The sequence below is a fragment of the Vicugna pacos genome, chromosome 5 (assembly GCF_048564905.1).
Source record: "Vicugna pacos chromosome 5, VicPac4, whole genome shotgun sequence".
Taxonomy (NCBI): Eukaryota; Metazoa; Chordata; class Mammalia; order Artiodactyla; family Camelidae; genus Vicugna; species Vicugna pacos.
This window is the reverse complement of record NC_132991.1, coordinates 95,783,778-95,805,965: the sequence shown is the minus strand read 5'-3', so window position 1 is coordinate 95,805,965 and position 22,188 is coordinate 95,783,778. Positions and strand designations below refer to the sequence as shown.

Genomic DNA, 22,188 nt, shown 5'->3' with positions numbered 1-22,188 from the left:
CTTTCACACCTCATCCAGTCTTCTGAAGGTCCACTCAGTGTCGCCTTCTAAGTGCGGCCCAACACGGCCACTTCCGGAGACTCACTCCCTCCCTCCCTGCGGCCACCCGGGCTCCAGGGTGGCCAGAGGCTCCAGCCGTGCTGCTCCATTCCCGCAGCCCCTCCAGGGCCTTGCTGCTCTGGCCCCGGTGCCTCCCGCCCCCACCGCCCACCAGCCGGGGGCATGGCTCCAGCCCTCCCCCCGCCCCCAGGTGGGTGCTGCGGTGTCCACCCCTCTCTGGGTCAACACGTGCACTGAGTGCTTACCTGGGCCCCCAGAACACCGTCGAACACCAGGGAACGGGTCCCTGCCCTGCGGAGGCCTACACTCTGGATGGGAGAGCTCCTGTGTGGAGAAGGGCCCTCGCTGCCGACGCCCCGGGGGCAGGAACTGTGTTCACAGCAGAACCGCAGCTGCTACCGCAGTGCCTGAGTGCCATCCGGGGGTGGGGGTGGGGGCACCCAGCCGGCAGGTCCCATGGGCTCGCCTCACATGTGCCGGGCAATTCCGTGATCTCTGCCCACACTGTCAATGAGGTGTGCCGTCCGCTTGTCCCCGGCTGTCAGGGCGGTCGGCTCCGTGCTCTGCAAAGCGATGCCCGAGTCCATCCCCTCCCGGTGTCCGGGGGCCCTTCCCCGCTCACCGCTCACGCACACCGGCTGGCGCTGCAGCCACGGGTTTCTTAAGAGGACCCGCGGCGTCCCACGTGATGGTTGTTGCACTAAAGTTAGCTGTTTCAGCGTAAACCTGAACCTTTCCGTGGGCTCCACCCCAGCTGGCTGATCGTCGATTCAGTGCATGCTGTGCCTTTGTGTATTTTTACTTAGTGGCCAGTCCGGACCAGCCCCCTCATCCCCGCCATGCTCAGGCCGCAGACCCGGCCCTGTCCTCTCCGTCTCTCTCCCTGGAACATCCCGCTCATCAGGAGGTCCGGCTGCGTCCGTCCTCAGATCAGATCGGAACCTGCCGCCCCTCCTCTTGCCCTTGGTGGTCGCTCGGTGTCTGGGGCGGGTGTGCCTCCTCGGTCCCTACTCTGTGCCAAGCTCTGGACCGAGGCCGTAGGGAGGATGGCTCAGCCCGATTCGTGGTGGGTCCTCAGTGCCAGCCGTTCTCCTCCCTCCCACCTGCTGTCCACGGGGACTGGTGGGAGCGGGGATGCAGCCATGCCAACGGCCACTCCCTCAGGTCCCAAGGGCCTCAGGCAACCGTCCAGGTTTTCAGACTCCGGGACAGTGCAGGCTCTTAGCTGTGCCTGAGGTCAGCTCTCCCCTTGACAGACCAGGCACTTTCTGCTCAAAGCAGTGAGGGGCCTGGCACTGCCAGCCTCTGTGGAATCAAAGTCCTTGGGCTCTTGCAAAGCAAAGCTCCCTCCCCGGAAAGTCCCCCCCACCGCCTGCTTCTGTCCCCTGAGCAGGAGGATGTGCCCTAAAGCCTCACCTCTCCTCTTCCCAGCCAGCCTGCGTGCTGACCTCCGGCACCTCCGCTCTGAGGACTCGGAGTTCAGGTCACTTAGGCCCCACTGCAGGGTGGGGGTCCCAGCAGGCCAGGGAGGCCCCATGCCCAGGCCCTACTCCAGGCCCCACCTGTCTTCCCACCGGCTTGGACCTGGAGGAGCCGAGGGCTCCTCCTAGGCGGGCCCACCCCCACATGGGATGTCACGGCCTCGCAGGGACCGTCAGAGGGGAATGTGCCAGGTCGTCGGGGCAGGAGCTCAGGGCTGCTGTGTGGGGGTGTGCGGGGCCAAGACCACGAGTGGCCAGGGTGAGGTCGGGGGGACCGAGTGCAGGGGTTCGCAGTAGAAGCCCTGGCGGGCACCTGAGGGAGGTGGGGCTGCCGAGATGTCAGGTCAGCTCAGGGAAGACAGGGCAGAGCCCTCAAGGCAGACGCCGCAGCTGTGGGTGGCCGCGGAGGTTGGGAGACTGACCTTGGGGGTGGGGGTGGGGGCCTCAGGGCCACGTCCTGTGAGTCTGGAGAAGCTGGGGGAAGGGCTGAGAAGGGACCACCCCCAGAAGCAGAGAGGGGAAGCTGGGGGTGGAATTTTCTTCTGCTTCATTCAGCAGTGGTGGGGGTGTGTGTGTGTCTCTGTGTGTGTAGAGGCGTAACTTGCCCACTAGCTGGAGGGCTGGGTTCCCCGGGGCTGTCTAGCCGGGCAGCTTTGAGGGGTCAGTTTGCTGAGGGTAGTCCAAGACCAGCCCCCCGCCCCCCGCCGTCTCCCCAGCCTCGCCACTCCCACCCTCCACTGGTCAGAGACTGTGTGCAGGTGGCCACCTGGCTCACGCTGCCCTGTGTGACCCTCCCTCCTGTTGTCCCACCCCTCCAGTCTCCTCTCAGTCACCCACCTGGACTCTGGGGTCCTCTCTCAGGCTGGGAAAGAGACGACCTGCTGCCTGCCTCGCCTGAGGCCACACCAGGGTCAGTTGAGGTGGAGCAGGTGGAGGGCAGGATGGCAGAGGTGTGCCAGGGTGACCATGGGTGACTTTGGAGCAAGGGTGGAAGAGCAGCAGGTCGGGGGGCAGTGGGAAAAGGACCAGGGAGCAAGTGTGGGAGGTGGAAGGAGTGGGTGGAGGGGCCCCACTTGGAGCAGGGAAGCCCATGGGGGCTGGAGAACAGGCTCGGAGAGGATGCTTCTGAGGGAAGCCTACGTCCTCAGGGCAGAGGGGAGGGCCGGAGCCGGGGAGAAGCGTGGCAGTCTGGTTGCTGCCACCTCTCTAGGGAGAACAGGCAGCGGCCTGAGGGGTAGCCTGGAAGGGGCAGGGGAGCCTCGAGAGGACACGGCCAGGAAGCTGGGAGCAGGCAGTGTCCAGGAGCCCGAGAGGGGCACAGCCAGGCAGGAGGCCTCGAGATGGGGAAGGGGCGGTGGCGGTGGGCGGGACAAAGGGCCTGGAATTCACAGCGCCGGTTCCGCCCAGAAGCCAGCGTTCTGTGTTCTCTGGGGACGCAGGCGGGGGAGGGGTGGCCAGGGCGGGCCCAGGGAGGATGCAGAAGACTCGGTGCCCGAAGCTGCAGGTTTCAATCCAGGCCACAGAGCAAGCAGGCCCCTCGGCTCATCCTCGGGGCCAGGGGAGCTGGGCGCCCCCCCACCCCCGCGCTGTCCCTCCTCCGCGGGTCTGGAGCCGGGCGTGAGCCTGGAGGGGCTTCCTGCACAGGCTGGGGCTCCCAGCTCAGTTTTGGTTGTGGTTTGTGCTCTTGTCTTTTTGTGCCCCCACCGCGAGCTTCAAGGCCCCGTAAAACCTGGATCTGACCTGGTGCAACACTGGAAACTTTTTTAAATTTTTGTTTTTGGGGATTTTCTTGATTACTGATTTACTTTCATTGCTAGCAGTCAGTCTGCTCAGAGTTTCTGTTTCTCCCTGGTGCAGTCTTGGAAGCTTGTGTGTTCCCAGGAGCTCAGCCACGTCCTCTGCGCTGTCCGGCTTGGTGTGTAACTGCCGTGTTCTCTCACGCTCATCTGCACCTCTGCGACACGATCGTAACATCTCTTGTTTCTAAATTGTTTTAATTTGTGTTTGCTCTTTTCTTCCCCCCGATGAGTCTGGCTGAAAGTTTATCGCTGTGTTTGTCTTTTCAAAAACTAGCTTCCTTCTTCTGATTTTTTTGGCCTCTGCTTCCCTTGTTTCAGTCTGGTCTCTGTTACGGCCTCCCTCCCACTGGTGTTGGCCTCTGGGCTTCTTTTTCTAGTCTCCTGGCGGACAGTTGGACCGTTGGTTGAGAGCTTTCTGGTTTCTTGCCGTCGGCCGCGTCGCTGTCAACCCCCCCCAACCAAGGGCTGCCTTGGCTGCGTCCGTCCCGGGGGCTTTTGAGACGTGTGTCTCTGTTCACGTCAGTCCCGGGGGCTTTCTCTTCTCCTCTTTGATTTCTTCCTAGACTCGTGCTTGCAAGAGCCGCCTGCTGTTTATCCTCCGCACGCTTGTGCTTCTTCCCGGTTCTCTTCCCACAGCTGGTCGCTAGTTTCATACCATTGTGGTCAGGAAAGATGCTTGATAGGACTTCAGTCTCCATGCATTTGCTGGGACGTCTTCTGTGTGGCCCAGCATGTGCTCCGTCCTGGAGAGGGTTCCGCGTGCACGTGAGCAGAATGCGTGTTCTGCTGCTCTGGATGGCGTGTTCTGGAGAGATCTCTGCATCCCTCTGGTCTCATGCGTCGTTTAAGGCCAGTGTTTCCTTGTTGCTTTCCTGCCCGTCGACCTAGTGGGGTGTTGAGATCCTCTACTGTTACTGCATTGGTGCCAGCTTCTCCCTTTACGTCTTACCGTTCGCTTACACGTTTGGGAGCTCCGACATCAGGCGCACAGATGCTGATAAATGTTACCGCCTCCTCTTGGAGTAGCCACTGTATGGCTGCGCGGTGCCCTTCTTGGTCTTTTGCTGGAGCCTTGGCTGTGAATTCCGTGTTGTCTGGCATGCGTGTTACCGCCCCAGCTTGCTTTCTGTTCCTGTTGGCATGGAACATCGCTTTCCTTTCTTTCACTTTCGGTCGTGTGCTCTTTAGCTCTGGAGTGAGTCTCCTGTCGGCAGCATGTGGACAGGCCCTTTCCCTGTCCACTCAGCGTGCGGTGGCCCTTCACTGAAGCGGTGACGCCGCCTGCACGGAGAGGGGCTGTTGGGAGCTATGTGCCCCCTCCACTTTGCCGCTGCTTCTGGTTGCTTTCGTTCTTCCTTGTTCTTTCGGCGGTCCCTCCCCTGCCCCTTGGTCTGACGACTTTCTGTGCTGTTACGTTTGGGTTCCTCTCTCTTTCGTGCGTGTGTATCTGCTGTAGGTTTTGGTTTGTGGTTCCATGAGGCTCGTATTTGTGTGTCTCTGTGTCTCTGTGGCTGTGTTTACCTCCATCTCTGGGTGTCTGCATGTCTCTGTATCTGTCTATCCATCATCTAACTTGTTTTAAATTGAGTCATTTAAGATCGGATGCATTCTGATGTTTTTTCCCCTACTCCGTGTTCTGTGTTTTTGACACCATAGCTTACATCTGTACGCGTGTCTCTTAATGCTTCATTGCATTACAGCTAACTCCGTGCCTTCTGCCCCTGAACCTCCGTGCGGCCTCACGTCACCGCCTTCGCTGCGTGTCTGCCTTTACCAGCGTGGCTTTCCTCCTTGTGTGTTTTCTTGTTTCTCGTTACTTTTACTTTTGCTTTTGCTCAGAGAGGATCCTTTACCATCTCTGTAAGGCTGGTTTGCTTGTAGCAAACCGTTAGTTTTTGCTTGCCTGGGAGGCCCTCTCTCTCCTTCAGCTCCGAGTGGCAGTCTTCTGGGTGGAGTGCCCCTGGCGGCAGGCTCTTCCCTCCAGCACTGCAAACGCACGGGGCCGCCGCCTCCTGCCCCGGAGCTCCTGCCGCCAAGTCAGCTGGCAGCTCTACAGGGGTTCCCTTGATTGTGGCTCTTGCTGCCTTTAAAAGTTTTTTCTTTTTAAAATTCTTTATCTCTACTTTTTGCCATTTTAATTATGCTGTGTTTCGGTGTGTGTGTCTCTGGGTTCACCTTGTTTGGGACCCTCTGTGACTCCTGTACCCGGTACCTTTTCCTTCTTCCGGTCAGGGAGGTTCTCAGCCACTATTTCATCACGTACATTTTCTGCCCGTGTTTCTCCCTCCTCTCCTTCTGGGCCCCCTGTAGTGCGAATGTTAGTGTGCTAGGTGTTTCCTCAGAGGTCCCTTAAACTGTCCTCTTTTTTCCTTCCAGTTTTACTGAGGGGTAAGTAACACGAGCACTGAACAAGCTTAAGGCGCTCGGCGTAATGGCCTGGCCCGCGCACATCGCCAAGGGCTCTCCCCACGCCCCAGCCTGTCCTCGTTTTACACCGTGCTTGCTTTCTGCTGCTCCGGTCGGGTCGCTTCCCCTGCGTCCTCCACGGAGCTCACGGTGCTTCTGTGTAAGCTCGCCCACTGTTCAGCCCCTCTGGCGTGGTTTTCATTTCGCTGTGCTCTTCAGCTCTGATCTTTCAAAATTTCTAATTCTCTGTCGACGTTCTCACTGTGTGCCACTGTCCTTTCCCCTAGTTTGCTGAGCGTTATTCTGGACCTCTGCCCTGAACTTTTTATCAGGTAAATTACTTACCTCTGTTTCATTAGGGTTTATTATTGTTTTTTGGCCTGGGCATTTAACTTGTTCTTTTGTTTGGAACGTTCCTCTGTCTCCCCATTTTGTTTGATTTTCTGTTTGTCTCTATGAAATTGTGCGGAACAGTCACCTCTCCTGGTCCAGAAGGCATGTCCCTGTGTGGGAGCCTCCCTATGCCATCTGCGTGTGCCCAGGGGCTTTGGTGGGGCAGCTGGGCCTGAGTGACCATGGCCACGTCTTCTGTGATGCTCTGGGGCCACCACACACGACACTTACTTTACAGACAATTCCTGTTTCCCTTTTAGCCAGCGTTCTCGGGATGCTGGCTCTCGGTGGTGGGCATTTCTTGGCATGTTGCAGGTTTTAAATTTGAGCTCCCATAACTGAGGATTCACTAGCCCCTCTCTCTCTGAGGGAATCACAGCCTGCCTCGTGGTGGGCGAGCTCTTCGGTGCTTTTGTATCTGCTCCTGTCGGTGTCAGCCGAGGACCAGTGGGACTCCAGTGCTCCTGGAGATGCTCCTGCTCAGAGCCCCGGCAGCAAAGTGCTCACGGCCCCCGGCAGCCAGCAGGGGGAGCTCTCTGCTCCTTCCACAGTCCAGGCCACACAAGGCTGCCGGTTCCAGGTGCCGGCCCCACGCCTGTCTGCTCACCTTTGATGCCCTGGAGGGGATATTTCTGCATCTAGGAACCACGTACCCACTCACTGCAGCCACAGAGGGCCTTTTCTTTTTTTATAGTTCGTGGGACTTACCCCTCCTGTGACCTCAGGCAGCTGTTGACTTCGTGAATGCTTTGATTTTGCCCAACATTTTGACGTGTCTGACAGGAAGTGGGTTGTTCCAGCCGAGGCTACTGTGTTGCTATGACTTCTTCAAAGTAAACATTTCCCACCGTTCCCTCCTGTTTCTGGCAATTTTCATGCCGGGACAGTGGTCTGAGCCCCCAGGTCAATGATGCTGTTCATCTGAGGTCTCCGGTGAGTTTCTTGCTGGTGTTTCTCTGCTTTCCCAGGCGGGGTACAGAGACGGGTTTATGCTAGACACTGTGAAGGTTCCTGTCCATATTTTCAGGTCAAAGGAAGGAGGGAAATGTTGAGTCACTGAGGTTTCACTTCAGAGCGGGAGGTCCTGCCTGGAAAGTCCCTGCTGAGCAGAGGGTCTGCTGGGGCCTCCTGGGACCCCACCCAAGTGTCCCGCCCCCTCTCACAGACTCTGCCTGTCTCTGATGGCTCTGACATGTGACTCGCCCGTGTCTTCGGTTTCTAGGTGGGACACAGACACCCTGGTTCTAAGCTTTCCATCGTTCACTAGGGACTTTGGGTTTGGGGGAGTCAGTTCTCCGTCCTGAGCTTGACCAGGGCTTTGATTATAAACAGCATTTCTAGACAGAAGAGTTGTCTCTGGGTAAAGGAATGCTTAGTGTCACCTGGGGGGCGCAGAGCGCGCACTCCTGTATGCGTGTGCAAACGCTGGTGTGACTATACACGTATGTGCATGAGTGTGTGTGCATGTGCACCGCGGGCACCCACGCTGGCCTGCCCAGCCACTCACAGGTGGCCCCCTGAGGAGCTGGCTGCTGTCTGTCAGTGTGGTCGGTCAGGATGTCTGTGGCTTCCTGAATTCCCATGAGGAAGGAACGGGGACAGGAGCCAAGGAGGGGCCTCGCACTGACCGGCACCTGGCCTGGGGTGGACAGGGCTTGGGAGCTCAAGGGTGGTCTGGGGCCAGCCCAGGGCAGGTGGGGCCCAGGGCTCCAAGGACAAGGCGGAGAGAATCCCGGGGCGGCCCCTCCCTTCCTGCTCCCGGCCCGCTGGCTGTCCTGTGCCAGGGGCCTGCGTCACCTGCGCTCTCCTTCCCCCTGACAGGGAGAATGTATTCAGGTCTGCTGACAAGGAAGAAACCCTTGAAGCATCTGGGAAACGTGCCAGGCCAGAAGACCGAGACGCTTAAGCTGCCACACAGGCTGAAATGCTCATATTCCACCTACAACCAAGAGTGAGCGTCTGGCGGCCCACCTGCCCACGCAGGACTCCGTGAGCCCGAGGTTGCCGCCTGCCTGCCAGGGAAGAAGGCCACCATCCCAGCCCTCCCCTCCCGCGAGGGGCACGGAGCCCACCCCAGGACTCACCGAGGGACAGGTGGGTGAGCACACAGCTGCTGCCTGGCAGGTGTCTGGGGACACTTGTGCTGCGCCCTGGGCCCTGCAGGAGGCCCCCTGTGCTGGGGACCCTGCTCCTCACACTCACGGGGCCTGGGGCCCCAGCCGCTAGGCCCTAAGTGGCCACGGGCGACAGAGACTTTGTTGAATGTTTGCCTGACAGACCAGCGCGGGCTGCGACACCCAAATAAACTGGCCCGCAGTGGCTCACGGCTCTGTGTTGCAGCCTCGGTACGGGAATGCTGGTGCTGGGCCCCGTGCACGGCGCGGTGCTGGGGAGGCCGGTGCCCAGGCCGGCAGGCAGGGGGCTCGGGGGCTCGGCTGGGGCTGGCAGCTTCACCCAAAGACCCTGCAGGACTCAGCCTGGGGAGGCGGGGTGGCGAGGGCAGGGGTTCCTGCTCTGGTGAGCGATGCCAGGCCGTGCTCTCTCTGGCACTGTCCCAACTGGACCATCAGGATGTCCTGCCAGGCCAGGCCTCGGGACGATGCTAGTCCCCATGTTCTGGCCTCCTGGGCGTCCCTAAGGCTGCTTGGCGGGAACTGGAACCTGGAACAAGTGTGTCCAGAGCACGGCAGGGGTGGACAGCAGGGGGGCCCAGCCTGGGGCGGTACATGCTCCCTGCAGCTGTGGGCCACACTGCCAGGTGCCACGCATGTCCGAGCCCCTCCCTACCTCCCAGCAGGCCCTAAGTCACAGCCTGCTGTGCACAGCCCACAGCGTGCACTCGCTGCCGGGCTGGACAAGGGGGTCGGAGCAGCCACGCGCAGTCTCCAGCTTTTTATTCATTCGAGGACTCAAAGAACACACATCATCTACTGACAGTAGGCCTGGCCTGGCTGCGGCCTGGCCAGTGACGTGGCAGGGCCGCCCTTTCCAGAGATGCATGTGGGGCAGGGCCTGAGTGCAGGCCCCGCGGGGGCTGACCACATGTCACACGGGCAGCCACTCCCCACTCTAGCCCGAGTCCAGCTGGTGCTTACGCGCAGAGGCGGCTCCAGGCCCCGGCCCCCACCCCAGCACTGACAGGGTGAAGAGGGGGCAGGTGTGCCTGCGGGACTGGGCTGCCTGGTGGAGTGCAGGCTCGGGGCCCTGACCAGCGGCCGTGGGGCCTCCCAACCCCATGAGGAAAAGCAAAGCAGTGCTAAGCAGGCTTCTTCAGGCCCCAGTGCTGGTCAGGACCGCTGTCCCCGGCCCCCGCGGCTCTGCGTCCCCCAGGCCCTCGAGGCCCTCCCTCCCCCACCTGAGCCCCTCTCTGGCAGGGCCCCAGCCCCTCCCCAGGGCCTGCAGAGGGGAGGGCCCAGGGGAGGGCCCCCGTCCTGGGGTGGGGCCTCGAGCACCTGGCTGGGCTGGGCACCCAGGTCCCAGGCTGCGGAGGGCCGCCGGGTCCTTCAGAAGCCACTTGCGAGAAGCCGAGAAAGCAGCTCTCAGAGAAAAGGGGGAAACGCCTGCAGGATACGCGCGGCTGGAAGGGCCCTCGACTGTCCCCGCTGCCTGTGCCCCCTGCAGTGCACGGGGTCAGGGAAGGGACCCAGGCGTCCCTCCAGCCTGCAGTGCTGGGTCTCGCTGGTCCTGAGCTGAAGTTTCATCAGGCACCCGTGTGGCCAGTGTTGGCGGCCATGGGTCACCTGCCACCCTGGCCTGTGCTGCCCTGAGCTGGGACCTGGCCCTGGGCCTGGGTGGGGACAGGAGGAGCTACTGCACAGCTGAAGTCCTTGTGCGGGCCGCCGGCCCCGGGAGGACGGCCAGGACCACGGCCCAGTGCCACCGAGACGCAGCTGAGAACAGAGCCCAGAGGTGACGTGGCTGTGCGTCCAAGCAGCCCCACAGCTGCTCTCTGGTGAGGATGACATCTGGACAGACCCGTAAGCGACGGTGCCTTCCTAGGGCCAGCCTCGCCAGCCAGACTCGCCCTGATGCTGGGGGGCCCGGGGGGCCAGGGTCCGTGCGGAATCTCAGAGGCCGTGCAAGACCCCTGACGGCGGGAGCCCTGATGCCCCCTCGGGGGCTCTTGGGCACTGAGGGGTGGCCCTGCTTTCTGACACCTGGAGCCCTGAGTGCTCAGCGGGGGAGGCGGGAGGGGAAGGCACAGGCTCGCACACACGCTCCAGCGGGACCGTGCTCAGGGCTGCTTCCTCACAGGCCTCGGGGCCGCTGCCGTGAGGAGAGACGGCCACCGCATGCCCGAGGTCCCTGAAATGCATGGCTTTTGGGGGCATTGCTCCCGGCTGACCTGAGGGCCTCATACAAAACTGAAAGCAGGGCAGCCTAGGGGGCCAGCGCCACTTGCCCCGCCCCAGGACAGGCACAGAGCTGCGGTCCCTTGCTGTCCCTTCCTGTCCCGCCCCGGGGCCTCTAGGCCGAGAGTTAAATATTGTCTGTTTCGAGTTTTGGCAAAGTCAGTCCTTGGCCTCGGTCCCTGGGGCCGGGGCAGTTACCGCCACCGGGGCCTGGCTGCTGAGAGGAGCAGGGTGAGGGCGGGGAGGAGCAGGAGGGATGGGCAAGGCTGGGGGCAGCCCGCGGCCGAGGTCTTCTGGCCCTCCTGCTCCGACAGGCCGGGAAGGGCGTGGGTCAGGGTGGTCCGGGAGCTGGAATTCTTCTTGCCGACCCTCCGGCCGCAGACGTCGTCTGGGCAGCCGTCGCCGCTGCCTGAGCCACTGCCATCGTCACCTGGAGAGGACAGGAGACCGTGGCAGGCCCACCCGCCTGGGGACCCCGCAGGCAGCGTCTCTCCGGGGGCTTCCCCTGCTGGCGATGCCAGCTCCACGCTGACCACCGCACCCTGACCCCCTGGGTCAGCCAAGGCTGGAGGGACCTCCTGGCCAAGTCTCCACTGTGCTGAGGACAAGGGACAGGGGGACTTGGTGACCACACTTGGGCATCAGCAGTGCCCTCAGGGCCACTGTCGGGGCCCAGGGGCTGGGAGGGCCCCTCCCTGGATGCTTCCTTCCCCAGCTGCGTGGGGCCCCACGACACTCCTGTGCCAGCCCCATGGTCCCCATCTCTGGCCCCCAGCCCCAGCCCCCAGCACCCGCTCTCACTGGCGTCCTGGAAGTCCACGTCGTTGCCGTTGTAGGCGCTGCGCAGACGGTTGGTCATGATCTTCAGCTGCATGATCTGCTGGCGGATGGTCATGTCGGGCTTGGTGATATCGACCTCCACCTCGGGGTTGTTGATCTGGTTGGCCAGGCCGTCGCCCATCACCTCGGGGAGGTACCTGGAGGCCAGGAAGGCAGGCCCTGGGTCACTGCCCTGCTCTCGGCCAAGGGGTACCGCCCCAGCACGCCCTCCCACCCTCTCCTGTCAAGGCAGTGCCAAGCCTAGGACCCCCAGCGGCCTTCAGGGGCTGACGGGAGCCCACGCAGGCACCGCAGCAGTGGGGCTTGGAGGCACCAAGTACGGGGTGTGCTGTCGGGGGCAGGTGGCCCAGGGCGAGGTTTTGGCCCTCACTGCGGCTTGTGTCCTGCTGTGTGTCCCACGTCAGGCACGGTCCTGTGCACATGGCCCTACAGGAGGGACCTAGCCGTGACCATGGAGACGAGATGGCCTGTGGTCAACCAGGAGGCACCTACCGGCCCTTGGCCATGCCATTCCAGCAGCGGTCATCACTGGCCGTGCTCATGGCCAGCTTCTCACTGCACAGTGTCCCCGGGAGGCTGATCCAGAAGTCCTGGGCATCTCGGAGCTGGGCCTTGGCCTCAGAGACCTGTGGGGCAGCAGTCAGGCCACCAGGCACCCTGGCTCGGCCTGCCCTGCCCTCCCCCCCGCCAGGGCCTGACCAGCCGAGGGGCCACTCACCAGCTTCTCCAGCGCGCCTGTGGGCGGCCTCTCTGGCAGCGCCAGCTTGCCCCGGCGCCGCCTCTCCTCAGGCCCGGAGCCCTGGGGGTTCACCTTGGGGTTCCCGCAGCCCTGGATGACCTTGGCCGTGAGCGTGTCCCTGTTGTCCTGGAGGGCACTGATGGCCTCTGCCAGCCACAGGTGCACGCTGCCCATGATGCCCTCCGCGCCCGCTGGGCCCCAGAACTTGTCCGTGATGAGCACCATGGAGTCTGGCACGGGCGAGAGCACACACAGGGCATGCCGCATGGGTGCACGCAGGTGCACAGGGCCCCACACGCACGCGTGCTAGTCCACCATGAGCCACACGTCAGCTCGTGCGACAGTACGTACGGTCGGCTTCCTTTAGGCCAGCCCACGTACAGTCAGCTCGGGCGTGCTGGCACGTGTGTATGCAGACTGCACACGAGCGTTAAGCTTACACGTGTGTCATCTGGCCCACCACACACATATCCCCTCACTTGTGACTTCACCTGGGCTCGGCTCACGCCACCGCGTGCCCTCGTCAGCACGTGTTAGTACTCGTGCACGTTGGCACGCCAACCCCTCGCCAGCACGTGCACGTCAGCTCCCAGGTGCCAACGGGGATGCGCGTTGGCTCACGTCCACTCAGATGTACACGCAAGCACACGTGTGTCAGCATACACGCTCGCTGACACACACATCAGCATGTGCACAGGCCAGCCGGCCTGGACGAGGGCTGGCCCACGCGTCACACATCTGCTGGCACGTAAGCCTGGTGGCCCACACGTTGGCGCTTACATACATTCACGTATACACGTCACACACACGTTAGTGCTGGCGCGCGCCGGCCTGCTGCACGGCACGCGCATCTGGAGCACCGGCTCGCGGGAAAGGACAGAACTGTGACCCCACAGGGCTCCTCCCGGGCAGCTGCCCCAGTCACACTCCACTAGGACATTTAGAAGGAATCCTGTCCCTCAGCCCCAGGGACCACCCGCCCCAGAGGACGGGCCTGGCTCCCGGCCCCTCCTGCAGGTGGTGGCGGCAGCGGGGGCTCACCCAGAAGGTTCCTCCACTCGGCGTCCAGGTCGGCCTGGTTGGCCAGGCAGCCCTTCAGCACGTTGCGGCAGTAGTCGGGACAGGGCCGGGCACCGGGCACGCCCAAGCAGTGGGCGCAGTAGACCAGCTTCATGACAGCCCGCGAGCACTCCAGGCCCAGGGGCACCTAGGGGGCCACGGCAGCCTAAGCCCAACGTCGCAGCAGCGTGCTGCCCGCGAGGGGGCCCGGCTGGGACTCCGCCCCGACCAGTGTGACCTCGGCCCCACGCCAGCCCTTCTCGGGGTCCCGTCTGTTCCCAGATGACCCGGTGGGGGCTGGCCGCAGGGGTGCTCAGCCCAGGGACCGCTCCCTGGAGTCCTGCAGTCACAAACCCTCCCAGGGAAGCGTGAATACGCCTGCCCACCAGGCAGACGAGAGGACAGAAGCTGGGGCCGGGGGGCACTGGCTAAGGACCCCAGTCGGAGGGGAGGTGGCTCACACCCAGGCTGCAGGGGTCTGAGGCTGATGCCCTCCCACACCCGACAGGAGCTGCCTGATGGGAGGAGGCCCTCCACCCCGACCCTCGCCCCGGGCCGGCCTCGGGGCACAGGTGGCGCTCAGCGCCCTGCCCCAGGCCCTCCTGCCTTCCCTTCAGCCCAGACCCGGCCTGGCGGAGCCTGCCGGGAGCAGAGCTCACATCCTGCGGTCAGCCCAGGGGCCCGGGGCCACGCGCACCTGGGCCACCTTCCGGACCACATCGCCGGCCACGCCCAGGCCCTGCACGAAGGAGCGCGCGGCCACAAAGGCGCGGGCGGCGCGCAGGCGCAGCTCGCGGGGGGCCTCCCCGAAGGGCCGCAGCGCCTCGGCCTGCTTGCCCAGGCAGTCCAGGTAGTCGTCGGGCAGTAGCAGCTGTGGGTGCAGCTGCCGGAAGAGGCGCTCGAGCAGGCGGGCCCAGAACTCGGCCAGGCTCTCCTCCAGGTGCAGGCTGGCGCCGCGGTAGTAGAGGCGCAGCTCGGCGTACAGGTCCCGGAAGGCCCTGGCGTTCTGCGTGTACAGCTCCCCGAAGGCACCTGGGAAGGCCTCCTGCAGCGCCCGCTCCGAGTCGTTCAGCAGGCGCTGGAAGTGATCTGGGCGCGGGGAGGCGGGTGTGAGGCTCCCTGGAGGGTCCCCCGCCCGCCCCGCCCGCCCCGTCCACCCCGCGTGCTGGGGCAGCTGGACCCACGTTCAGGGGGCAAGGCGGGACCCGCTGCTCCAGGAGTCGTCGGAGCCCAGCCCCAGGCAGCAGAGGCTGGACAGCCAGGGTGCCCCCGTGAGGCCCCTGAGACCCCCCCCTCCTGGCATCCAGTACTCGTTTCTGAGCCGGGCCTCGGGCGGAGGACAGACGGAGCCCCAGTGCTCCACCCGGTCGCCTGGGAGGGGCTGCTGTGGAGGGGGCAGGAGGGTCCTCTGAGCCAGGGCTGGGACCACTGTGGGGAGAAGGCCCAGGGCAACCCTCACCTGCCTTCCCTCTCGGCAGCTCTCCTTTCTTCCCTCCACCTCCCCCATGCCTGTCACCCAGGGGCGTCTGTCCCCTCTCCACTCTGCCTGTCTCTGAGGCTCCCGCGGGCCCCCTGCCTTTCTGCCTCTGTCTCTTGGGCACCTCCCTCTGGTTCCAGAAGCCAGCCTGCCTGAGGGCCTGGAGCGGACCTCCCACAGCCCTCGGGATGCGCCCAGGGTCCCGAGGGCGTGTCGACGAGGGCGCAACAAGGTGGGCTGTGAGCACTGACAGTAGACCCCTGTGGTTCGGGAAGTGCCCCTGTACCCTGAGTGCTGAGAACGGGGCCCCAGACATCGTCCACCCCTTTTAGCAGGGAGACTGTGGAGTCATAACCACACAGGCCGTCCCCAAGAGCTGTGGCCACCCCTCCCCACACAGGCTCAAACTCTGTGTCCCAAGGACACAGGGCCAGGTCGGCTTTGCTCTGAGGCATGGGGGACATCAGGCCCGGGGCCGGAGGGCCAGCGCCCACCCCTACCCCACCCAAGGCCTCGGGCTGATGGGCTGGCTGGGGCAGGAGACCTTCCGTGGCTCCGGCCGTGCCCCTTGGGAGGGAGCTGGGTGGCTCCGGCGCCTGGCTGCAGGCGTGTGGTGGGGAGCGGATGGTCCAAGGTCCTGTCCCGGCTCCCACCGTAGGACTCTGGTTCCCCAACCCAGGCCTCTCCTCCAGATGGGTAGTTTGTAGTTGAGTCGTTAACCCAGCAGCACACAGGGTGGTCAGGAGGCCCGCACACCCACGCCCAGCTCCCGGCCCCACCCCTTGACCAGGGTCCTGCTCTGAGCCAGGCCCTGGGCAGCTGGCCCTGAGGCTGCAGAGCCGGGGGCTGTGGTGGGTGTGCTGAGAGACCTGGGCCCAGGGTCCTGGATCCCAGCCGCCCGAGGCCCAGCTAGACGTGGGTTCCAGAGGTGCTTCTGACCAAGGCTGGTGGCCCCAGAGAGGGCTGCTCCCCAGGTATGGAGGGGCCTGACCAGGCACCATGGTGTGGGGGGGCTGAGGATCACCTTTCGTACAAATTAGCGTCTCAGACGGGTGTCTGTGTTTGCACGCCACACGGGAAGGCACGGACATTAGAAGGCTGGGGCCTTCTGGAGGGCAGTGGAGGGGCCGGCAGCAGGGCACAGACCTCAGGCTGGGCCTCAGAGAGGAGGGGCGCCTGGGCCACCTCGCAGCAGGGAGGGAGCAGGATGGTGGTGAGACGGAGCAGGAGAGAGATGAAGGGACAGGCTGCGGGTGACCTGACAGGACGCAAATGAGACCAGGAGGTGTGACGGGAGCAAGTAGGGTCAGGGCTGCAGGTCTCAGTGACGGCAGGGAGCCTCCGGATGTGGCTGGGGGGGGTGCGGGGTCTCCACACATGGGACCGACCTAGGGGTGCTGGGTGACATCAGAGGGGCTGCTCATGTCCCACCCACCCTGCCCGGGCAGCTGGGACGGCTTGAGTGTCGTCACTGGAGATACAGGGATGGTGCAGCTGACCCAACAGCGACAGGGCAGGTGCCAACGAGCTGAGGTCTCCCCTTCCCTGGGAGCCTGTGAGGTGAGCCCCACGGGCAGGAGTCCAGGAGCTGAGATCCATGGGCCTCCGATGGAAGGAGGTCACGCTGGGGCTGCCTGTCGGCCTCAGATGCCCACCCTCCCCCTTCTCTCCGCCCTGGCTCCCTGCCCCTCCACCAGCTCCGCAGGGGGCCTTCTCCCTCCACCAGAGACTTCGGGCTTCGATGTCAGTTCAATCACTTCCTGGGGGACCCTCCCGCCGGCACCCACCCACCCCCTCTGAGGTGCCCACTGTAGACGTCACTGTATCATCCCACCACCCCCGTTTAGGGCGCAGACTGGATAACAGAGCCTGTGAGAGGCTGGGAGTAAATGACTCAAACACACAGCTGCCCTCGAGGTTCAAGGGCCACACCAGGGGCCCCAGACTCCCGCCCCCACCCCCCAGCACCCTGCAGCCTCATCCTCCAGCCCCAGCCCCTAATCTCAGTGCTCGCACTGAGCTGGCTCCAGGCCACGTGGTAGCCAGCACAAGGCCTGTCCCTGGCAGGAGCTCAGGAGAGCTCCAGGTGACAGGAAGCCACCTGGAGGGCAGAGGGCCCCCTGTGAAGTTCATGGACTCCCTGCTCGGGCCGCTGCATGTGAGCAGCCTCCTGCTCTGTCCCCCAAATCCTGGAGTCTACCCAGCTTCCTGACCCTGCCTTACAGGGAGAGGTCCCCAAGTGCCCAGCTCCCCCCACCAGTGCCCTGCAGTCCCCGAGCCCACTCACCGTCGAAGCCCCGCAGCTGGGTGGCAAGCGTGGTCTGCAGGGCGCGGCCACTGTCCAGGAGAGCGGCCTCCAGCTCGGCCCGGCTGCGGTTGGCCAGGTTCTCCTCCATCTCGCTGGTGCAGCAGGTGTAGCCCTGGGGGCAGATCCGCAGGTGCTCACCTGTGGGGAGGGGCTGGCGTGAGGGAGAGGAGAGACACGGAGGCTAGGGGGTATGGACCTGAGCCGAGACACCTTTGGGGACCAGCGGAATGGGCCTCTCTCAGCTCGGTGGGTGGGGGGCAGACCCCAGGAGGTGGCACAGCTTAGGTGGGCTAAGTGAAGGCAGGTGAGGGCTGGGGCAGGACAGAGGAGCAGGGGTGCAGAAGGCTGAGCCCCAGGGCAGCGATGTGGGGTGCTGTCCCCACTCAGCTCCTCCCAGCCCCACCCTGCATGTGAGGAGGGCCGTCCCTGACGCCCCTGAGCAGCTCAGCTCACACCTGGACCTCAGGACGGAGCGGCCTCTGGGCCTGTGTGTGGGGGTGGGAGTGACTGGGTCACACTCCTGCACCCTCTGTGCACAGCTCCCCGGGAAGCAGAGACAAGTGGGGAGAGCTGCAGTGTGGCCTGTTGGTGGCTCTGTGCCCATCAGTGTGACAGTGAGGAGAGGCTGGCAGAGCCACAGGCACAGGGGGAGAGGCAGGCCACTGGGCACCTGGGTAGGACCGGAGGGAGGTGGGCGGAGGGCAGGGGCAGAGAAGACAGCCCCCCAGACCTGCCCAGCAGTCGCATTCCCCAGGGCCCCAGGTGCCCTCTGCTCCCAGACACCAACCACCGCCCCTGCTCCCAGGCCTTGGAAGTGACTAGCATGCTCGTCTGAGGGGCGCCGTGGCCCCTACCTTGGGGCAGGGCTGACCTTGGGGTAGATGGAACAAAACTTGTGTGCCCCGCCTTGGAGAGCCTCAGGCCTGCAGGGGGTGGGGATCAGGGGTCTGAGGCCTGACCCCTTGGGGTGAATCAGGCCTTTCCGGCCAGTGTGGGTCTCATGGGAACTAGCTAGGGTGGAGGGACAGAACCTGGCTCCCTGGGCCTGGTAGAGAGGAGGCACCCCCGTCCCTGTCTCCTTTCCTTCGCGGGGGGTGTGGGCAGGCACCTCCAGACAGGGAGAACTGGGACCATTCTTCCTCTCAGCTGCCTTTGCTGCCTGTGGCCCCAGACCGTTGCCAGCAGGGGGCAGGACACGGCAGGACGAGGGTCCTCTCCCTGGGGTCCTAGCTGGCAGAGCAGGGCAGACACTGGACTGTCTCCCAGATGGTGGTGGCAGTGCCATGGGGCTGTGAACACCCAGCCAGGAGAGACCTGAGCCCCAACCCCCGCCAGCCTCCCCTCTAACATCAGGCCAGGAGAACTTCGGCGAGGACCCTTCCCTGCTGCTCGGGACCACCAGGCTCGTGGTGGTGCTGGGGCTGGGCCTGGGGTGAGCTGGGGGGTGTCCTGGGGGTGAGGGGCCACAGGTGCCAGCCTGGGGCTTCCAGGTAATGCCATGGGCTCAGCTGTCATGGGCACCAGGCCAGGCTGGCTGGGTCACGGGGCAGCGGTGGGCAGGCAGGAGGGTGCAGGCTATCCTGGGCAGACACAGCTCTTCAGGTGGGTGTGGGCTGCCAGGGTGTAAGCACCTGTAGGCCACAGGGGAGGACAGCTTCCTCAGCTGGCTGCCCACCCTCCCGAACCCTTCAGGTCCCCTAGTGGACCCTGCCCCTCTCCCATCCTGCCATTCATGCAGACAGGAGAGAGGAGAGGACAAAACACCCAGGGGACACAGGGAGCTCCCCTTGGGCAGGCTCTCATTGGGTTCCTTGGCACTGCTGGCCCATCCATTGCTCACAGCTGTGAGGTGAACCCACCCCACTGGCCTCGTGACAGCCACCCCCCTGCAGCCTGCCTGCAGACCCCCCTCAGCCCTTCCTGGCCACCTCGGCCAGCCAGCCCGGTGACCTGCACTGTTCCGGCCGCCCCAGCACAGCCCCCGTCCCTCCCTCCCTTCTCGGACATACACGGGAGTGAAGACACGGAGCCAGAGCCCGGGCGCCGGCCTGAGGCCCCGGGCAGGCTGGGCCGAGGCGCCCTGAGCCCGCTGCAGGGCAGATGTGCTGGCCGGTGCTAGTCGGTGGTCAAGGCACAGAGGCCTCCCGCTTCCCCTCTGCCCGGCACTGGCCCAGCACGGCCTGGGCCCGCGTATCGTATGCCGGTCCTGGGTATCAGCCGGGCAGAGGTGTGCCCTGCAGGGCATCCCCACACTTCCTGAAAATCACCCCTGCTCCCTTGATCTGAGCTGAACAGCTGGGGGGCGTCTATCAGGAGAGAGGATGAGCTCCCTGGCCCTGGAAGTGTGCAAGGCAGACTAACAGAATTCCCCTCTGGTCATGTCAAACCCACCCCACGCCCCCACCTTTTCAGCTAAGTGGGTGGAGAAAAGGGAACAACCAGGCCAGGCAGGAAGGAATGTCCCGCATCCCCCAGCCATCTCAGAGCTGCCAAGCCCACCCCTCTCTTCACCCCCATCCCCGCCTTTCGCCTCCCCACTGCGAGGAGTCAGCCTGTCCCCTCTTCCCACTGACTCCTCCCGGCTGCACTGAGGCTGCTTCCTCAGCTGGCCAGGGACTCCCTCTTCTCTTCCTTGGTCAGTTGTTGCTTTTTTGACAGCTGCCCACATCCTTCCAGAACTCTCTCTTCCCTCCGCCTTTGGGGCACCTTTTCCTCCTGAGACCCCAGGACTTTGGGGTGCAGAGGCAAGGGCTGCTTTGCGGCAGGCCTGCTCTCCCACCCCCAGTCCCTTTAGAGCCTCTCCTCTGGGCCCTGCCCCCGAACCCCCAGCCGCCCTCTGCTCCTGCCTCTCAGGTTAAAACCCCTGCACCCTAGTGGCCCCTCCTCTTGCTGGGCGGCGGCCTGCGTGTCCATCTTCTCCGCTCCATATTCAGACCTCCTGGGGTCACTCCAGTTTCCCTCACCAAGCCCCACCAGTCTATGGCTTAAACATCTCTGAGGCTCACACCGCCTGTTGCCTGCTGACACAACCAGAGCTCCCTGCCCTGCGGAGGGTACAAGTAACCTCCTAACGGCCTCCCCACCCAGCAGCCACCCCACCAGCTGTCACCCCAACGCGTTAGCCCAAGACCCTCGCTCCAGCAGTGATCACCATCTCTGATGCTGGACGTGGACCGCATCTGTCCAGGCCCAGCCTGGCAGCCGCCTGTGACTGGCAGCCCCAGAGCCCTCCCAAGGAGACTGCAGAGGGACTGTGGCACCAGGCCAAGCCCATCTCTCCAGAAGCTTCTGCTGCTCACACAGGAGTCCAGACTGCCTGCTCAACTTGCCTTCAAAGCCACACCCCAGATGCTTTGCACCAGCTGACCCAGCTGCCCCCGGAATACTCCCGCTAATTCGAGGGCAGACAGTTAGCCCCACCGGCCTTCCTGGCCCGGGCTGGAGCGTGGCTATGTGGACACTGTCAGGCACCAGGGTCACCAAAACACCAGGGACAGGCCCAGGTCTGGAAGAGCAGGAAGGGGGCTGCTTCCCCACCCTACTAGTCAATTCTGGACCCCAGCAGACCTGCCGGCAGGGGGAGTGGGGAGGCACGGGAGGTATGCAGAAGGCCTTCCCCAAGCTGTAGACCCTTCTCTGGGCAGCCACGCCCACTCCTGTTCGGGGACCCCATCCAGCTCCAGCAGGCTGCAAGACCCTCCTCATATGCCCCCCAGCCTGCAGTGGGGTAGGAGGGGCTGGGCACTGCCCACAGCCCAGCTCCAGACGTTTTCTCATCTCACCGCTACCCCCGCCCCTCAACCAAGAAGCCTCCGATCCTGCCCGGTCTGTCACAGCTTCGCCCGGAGCGCCTCGAGCCCAGCCAAGTGAACAGCCTCAGACCCACTTTAGACAGGGCATTCCGACCGCCACCCTCTCCTCACTAAGGCAGCAGGACTCACGCCCCCTCCGGCCCCGCTCCCGGCGCGCTTCCCTCCCCCTCCCGGGCAACTTCACCGCCGGCCCTAAACCCCTCCACCACTGCCGGTACATGACGGCGTCACCAAGGCGCCCCCTGCAGCTGCCGCAGAGCCTCCTTCACGCACGGGGACCCGAAACCGAGGAGCGTCGGCTGCGACACCTCTGCGTTCAGCAGGAGGGGTCCGCCCCCCAAGCCCGCAGGAGGTCCCTCTGCCCGGGGGCGACACGGCAAGACTGGCCGGGGCTGCGTCGCAGCGGCGGGACAAAGGCCGTGTGCCCCGGCGCCAGTCCCCAGTCCGCGGAGCCGGAGCCGGCGCGCGAGGGTCTGGAGATGCGGCCGCGCTCCTGGCGCAGCGAGGAGGGGGCGCTGGTGCAGTGGGCGTGGCGGCGCGGACGGGAGGGGGGCCGCGCCTCAGGGGGCTGCGGCAGGCTAGGGGGGAGGGGAGGAGGGCGACGCGATTGGCGGGGAAGGGGCTTGCCGCAGTGGGTGCGGCAGGCATGGGTGGGGGTGGCAGGAGGGGGGCTCGAGGGGCTGCGGCAAGTGAAGAGGAGGGGGATGGGTTTGATGGAAGAGGAAGGGGGGCTGCGGCAGGCGAGGGGCAGCAGAAGAAGAGATGGGGTGGGGAGGGGTGGCAGGAAGGCTTAGGGAATACAGCTGGAGAGGGCCGTGGAAATGGGGTGAAGGTGGGGGACTGACGGGGAGGAGAGGTGGATCGGCGATGGGGTGCGCTGAGGATGGGGATATCGATGCGGTGGACACGGACACTGGGACGGCGCTCCTGATGGTAAGGGCGGATAGAGAAATGGATGAGTAAACATGAGGGCTTGTGGTGAAGATGAGGGTCGGGACATGATGCGCTGAAGGTGGGACTTCGGCGGTGGTGATGGAGACGACGGGGTTGGAGATGAGAATGGCCAGGAGGAGGGAGTAGGATAAGGGTGGCGAGCCGGGGATGGGGACGCGATGGGACGGAGGAGATGAGATGGATGTGGGGCGGACCGCAGGCTGGGCCCAGGCGGCTTGGATCCCAGCACCGCGGACGCCGCACGGGCCGTACGCAGCCCGAAACCCCTTCTCGGAGGAGGCTCCAGCGGTGGCGTCCCCCGCTGCGGTGGTGGCGCAGGCAGTGACAGTCCGGGCGGGCGGCGCGGGACTCCGGATGCAGGTGCGTGGGGGTCTAGGGGTCCGGCCAGGTAAAGGCAGAGGAGTAGAATCGGACTGGAAGGGCTTGGAAGAGGCGAGGCAGGTAAAAGCCGGGCAGGATGTGCCGGCGGACCCCAGCGCGCTGCCCGAGGCAGCGCCGCAGCTGCACT

The 22,188-nt window shown here is 64.3% G+C and overlaps 2 protein-coding genes and 1 long non-coding RNA gene across 12 annotated transcripts in view; 1 reads left to right on the top strand and 2 right to left on the bottom strand.

Moving 5' to 3' along the window:
* ANKMY1 (ankyrin repeat and MYND domain containing 1) overlaps positions 1-8,465 on the top strand; it is a 48,520-nt gene extending 40,055 nt beyond the window's left edge. For all 9 annotated transcript variants that reach the window (XM_072961993.1, XM_072961987.1, XM_072961994.1 and 6 more), the window contains one exon: positions 7,961-8,465. In XM_072961993.1, the coding sequence (XP_072818094.1) occupies positions 7,961-8,094 (134 nt within the window). In that variant the 3' untranslated portion in view covers positions 8,095-8,465. The remainder of the gene's footprint in view (positions 1-7,960) is intronic.
* LOC140696522 (uncharacterized) lies at positions 844-3,125 on the bottom strand. The gene is made up of 2 exons (XR_012072986.1): positions 2,379-3,125; positions 844-1,084 (listed from the first exon to the last, which is right to left on the bottom strand). It is a non-coding gene; the product is annotated as an uncharacterized lncRNA (long non-coding RNA).
* Positions 8,466-9,016: 551 nt separating the features above from the next.
* The window catches only part of GPC1 (glypican 1), a 29,676-nt gene continuing 16,504 nt past the window's right edge, over positions 9,017-22,188 (bottom strand). For both annotated transcript variants that reach the window (XM_072961982.1, XM_072961984.1), the window contains exons 2-8: positions 16,894-17,052; positions 13,827-14,218; positions 13,112-13,277; positions 12,050-12,300; positions 11,824-11,957; positions 11,293-11,468; positions 9,017-10,921 (exon numbers count right to left, since the gene is read on the bottom strand). In XM_072961982.1, coding sequence (XP_072818083.1) covers positions 10,686-10,921; positions 11,293-11,468; positions 11,824-11,957; positions 12,050-12,300; positions 13,112-13,277; positions 13,827-14,218; positions 16,894-17,052 — 1,514 coding nt within the window. In that variant the 3' untranslated portion in view covers positions 9,017-10,685. The remainder of the gene's footprint in view (positions 10,922-11,292; positions 11,469-11,823; positions 11,958-12,049; positions 12,301-13,111; positions 13,278-13,826; positions 14,219-16,893; positions 17,053-22,188) is intronic.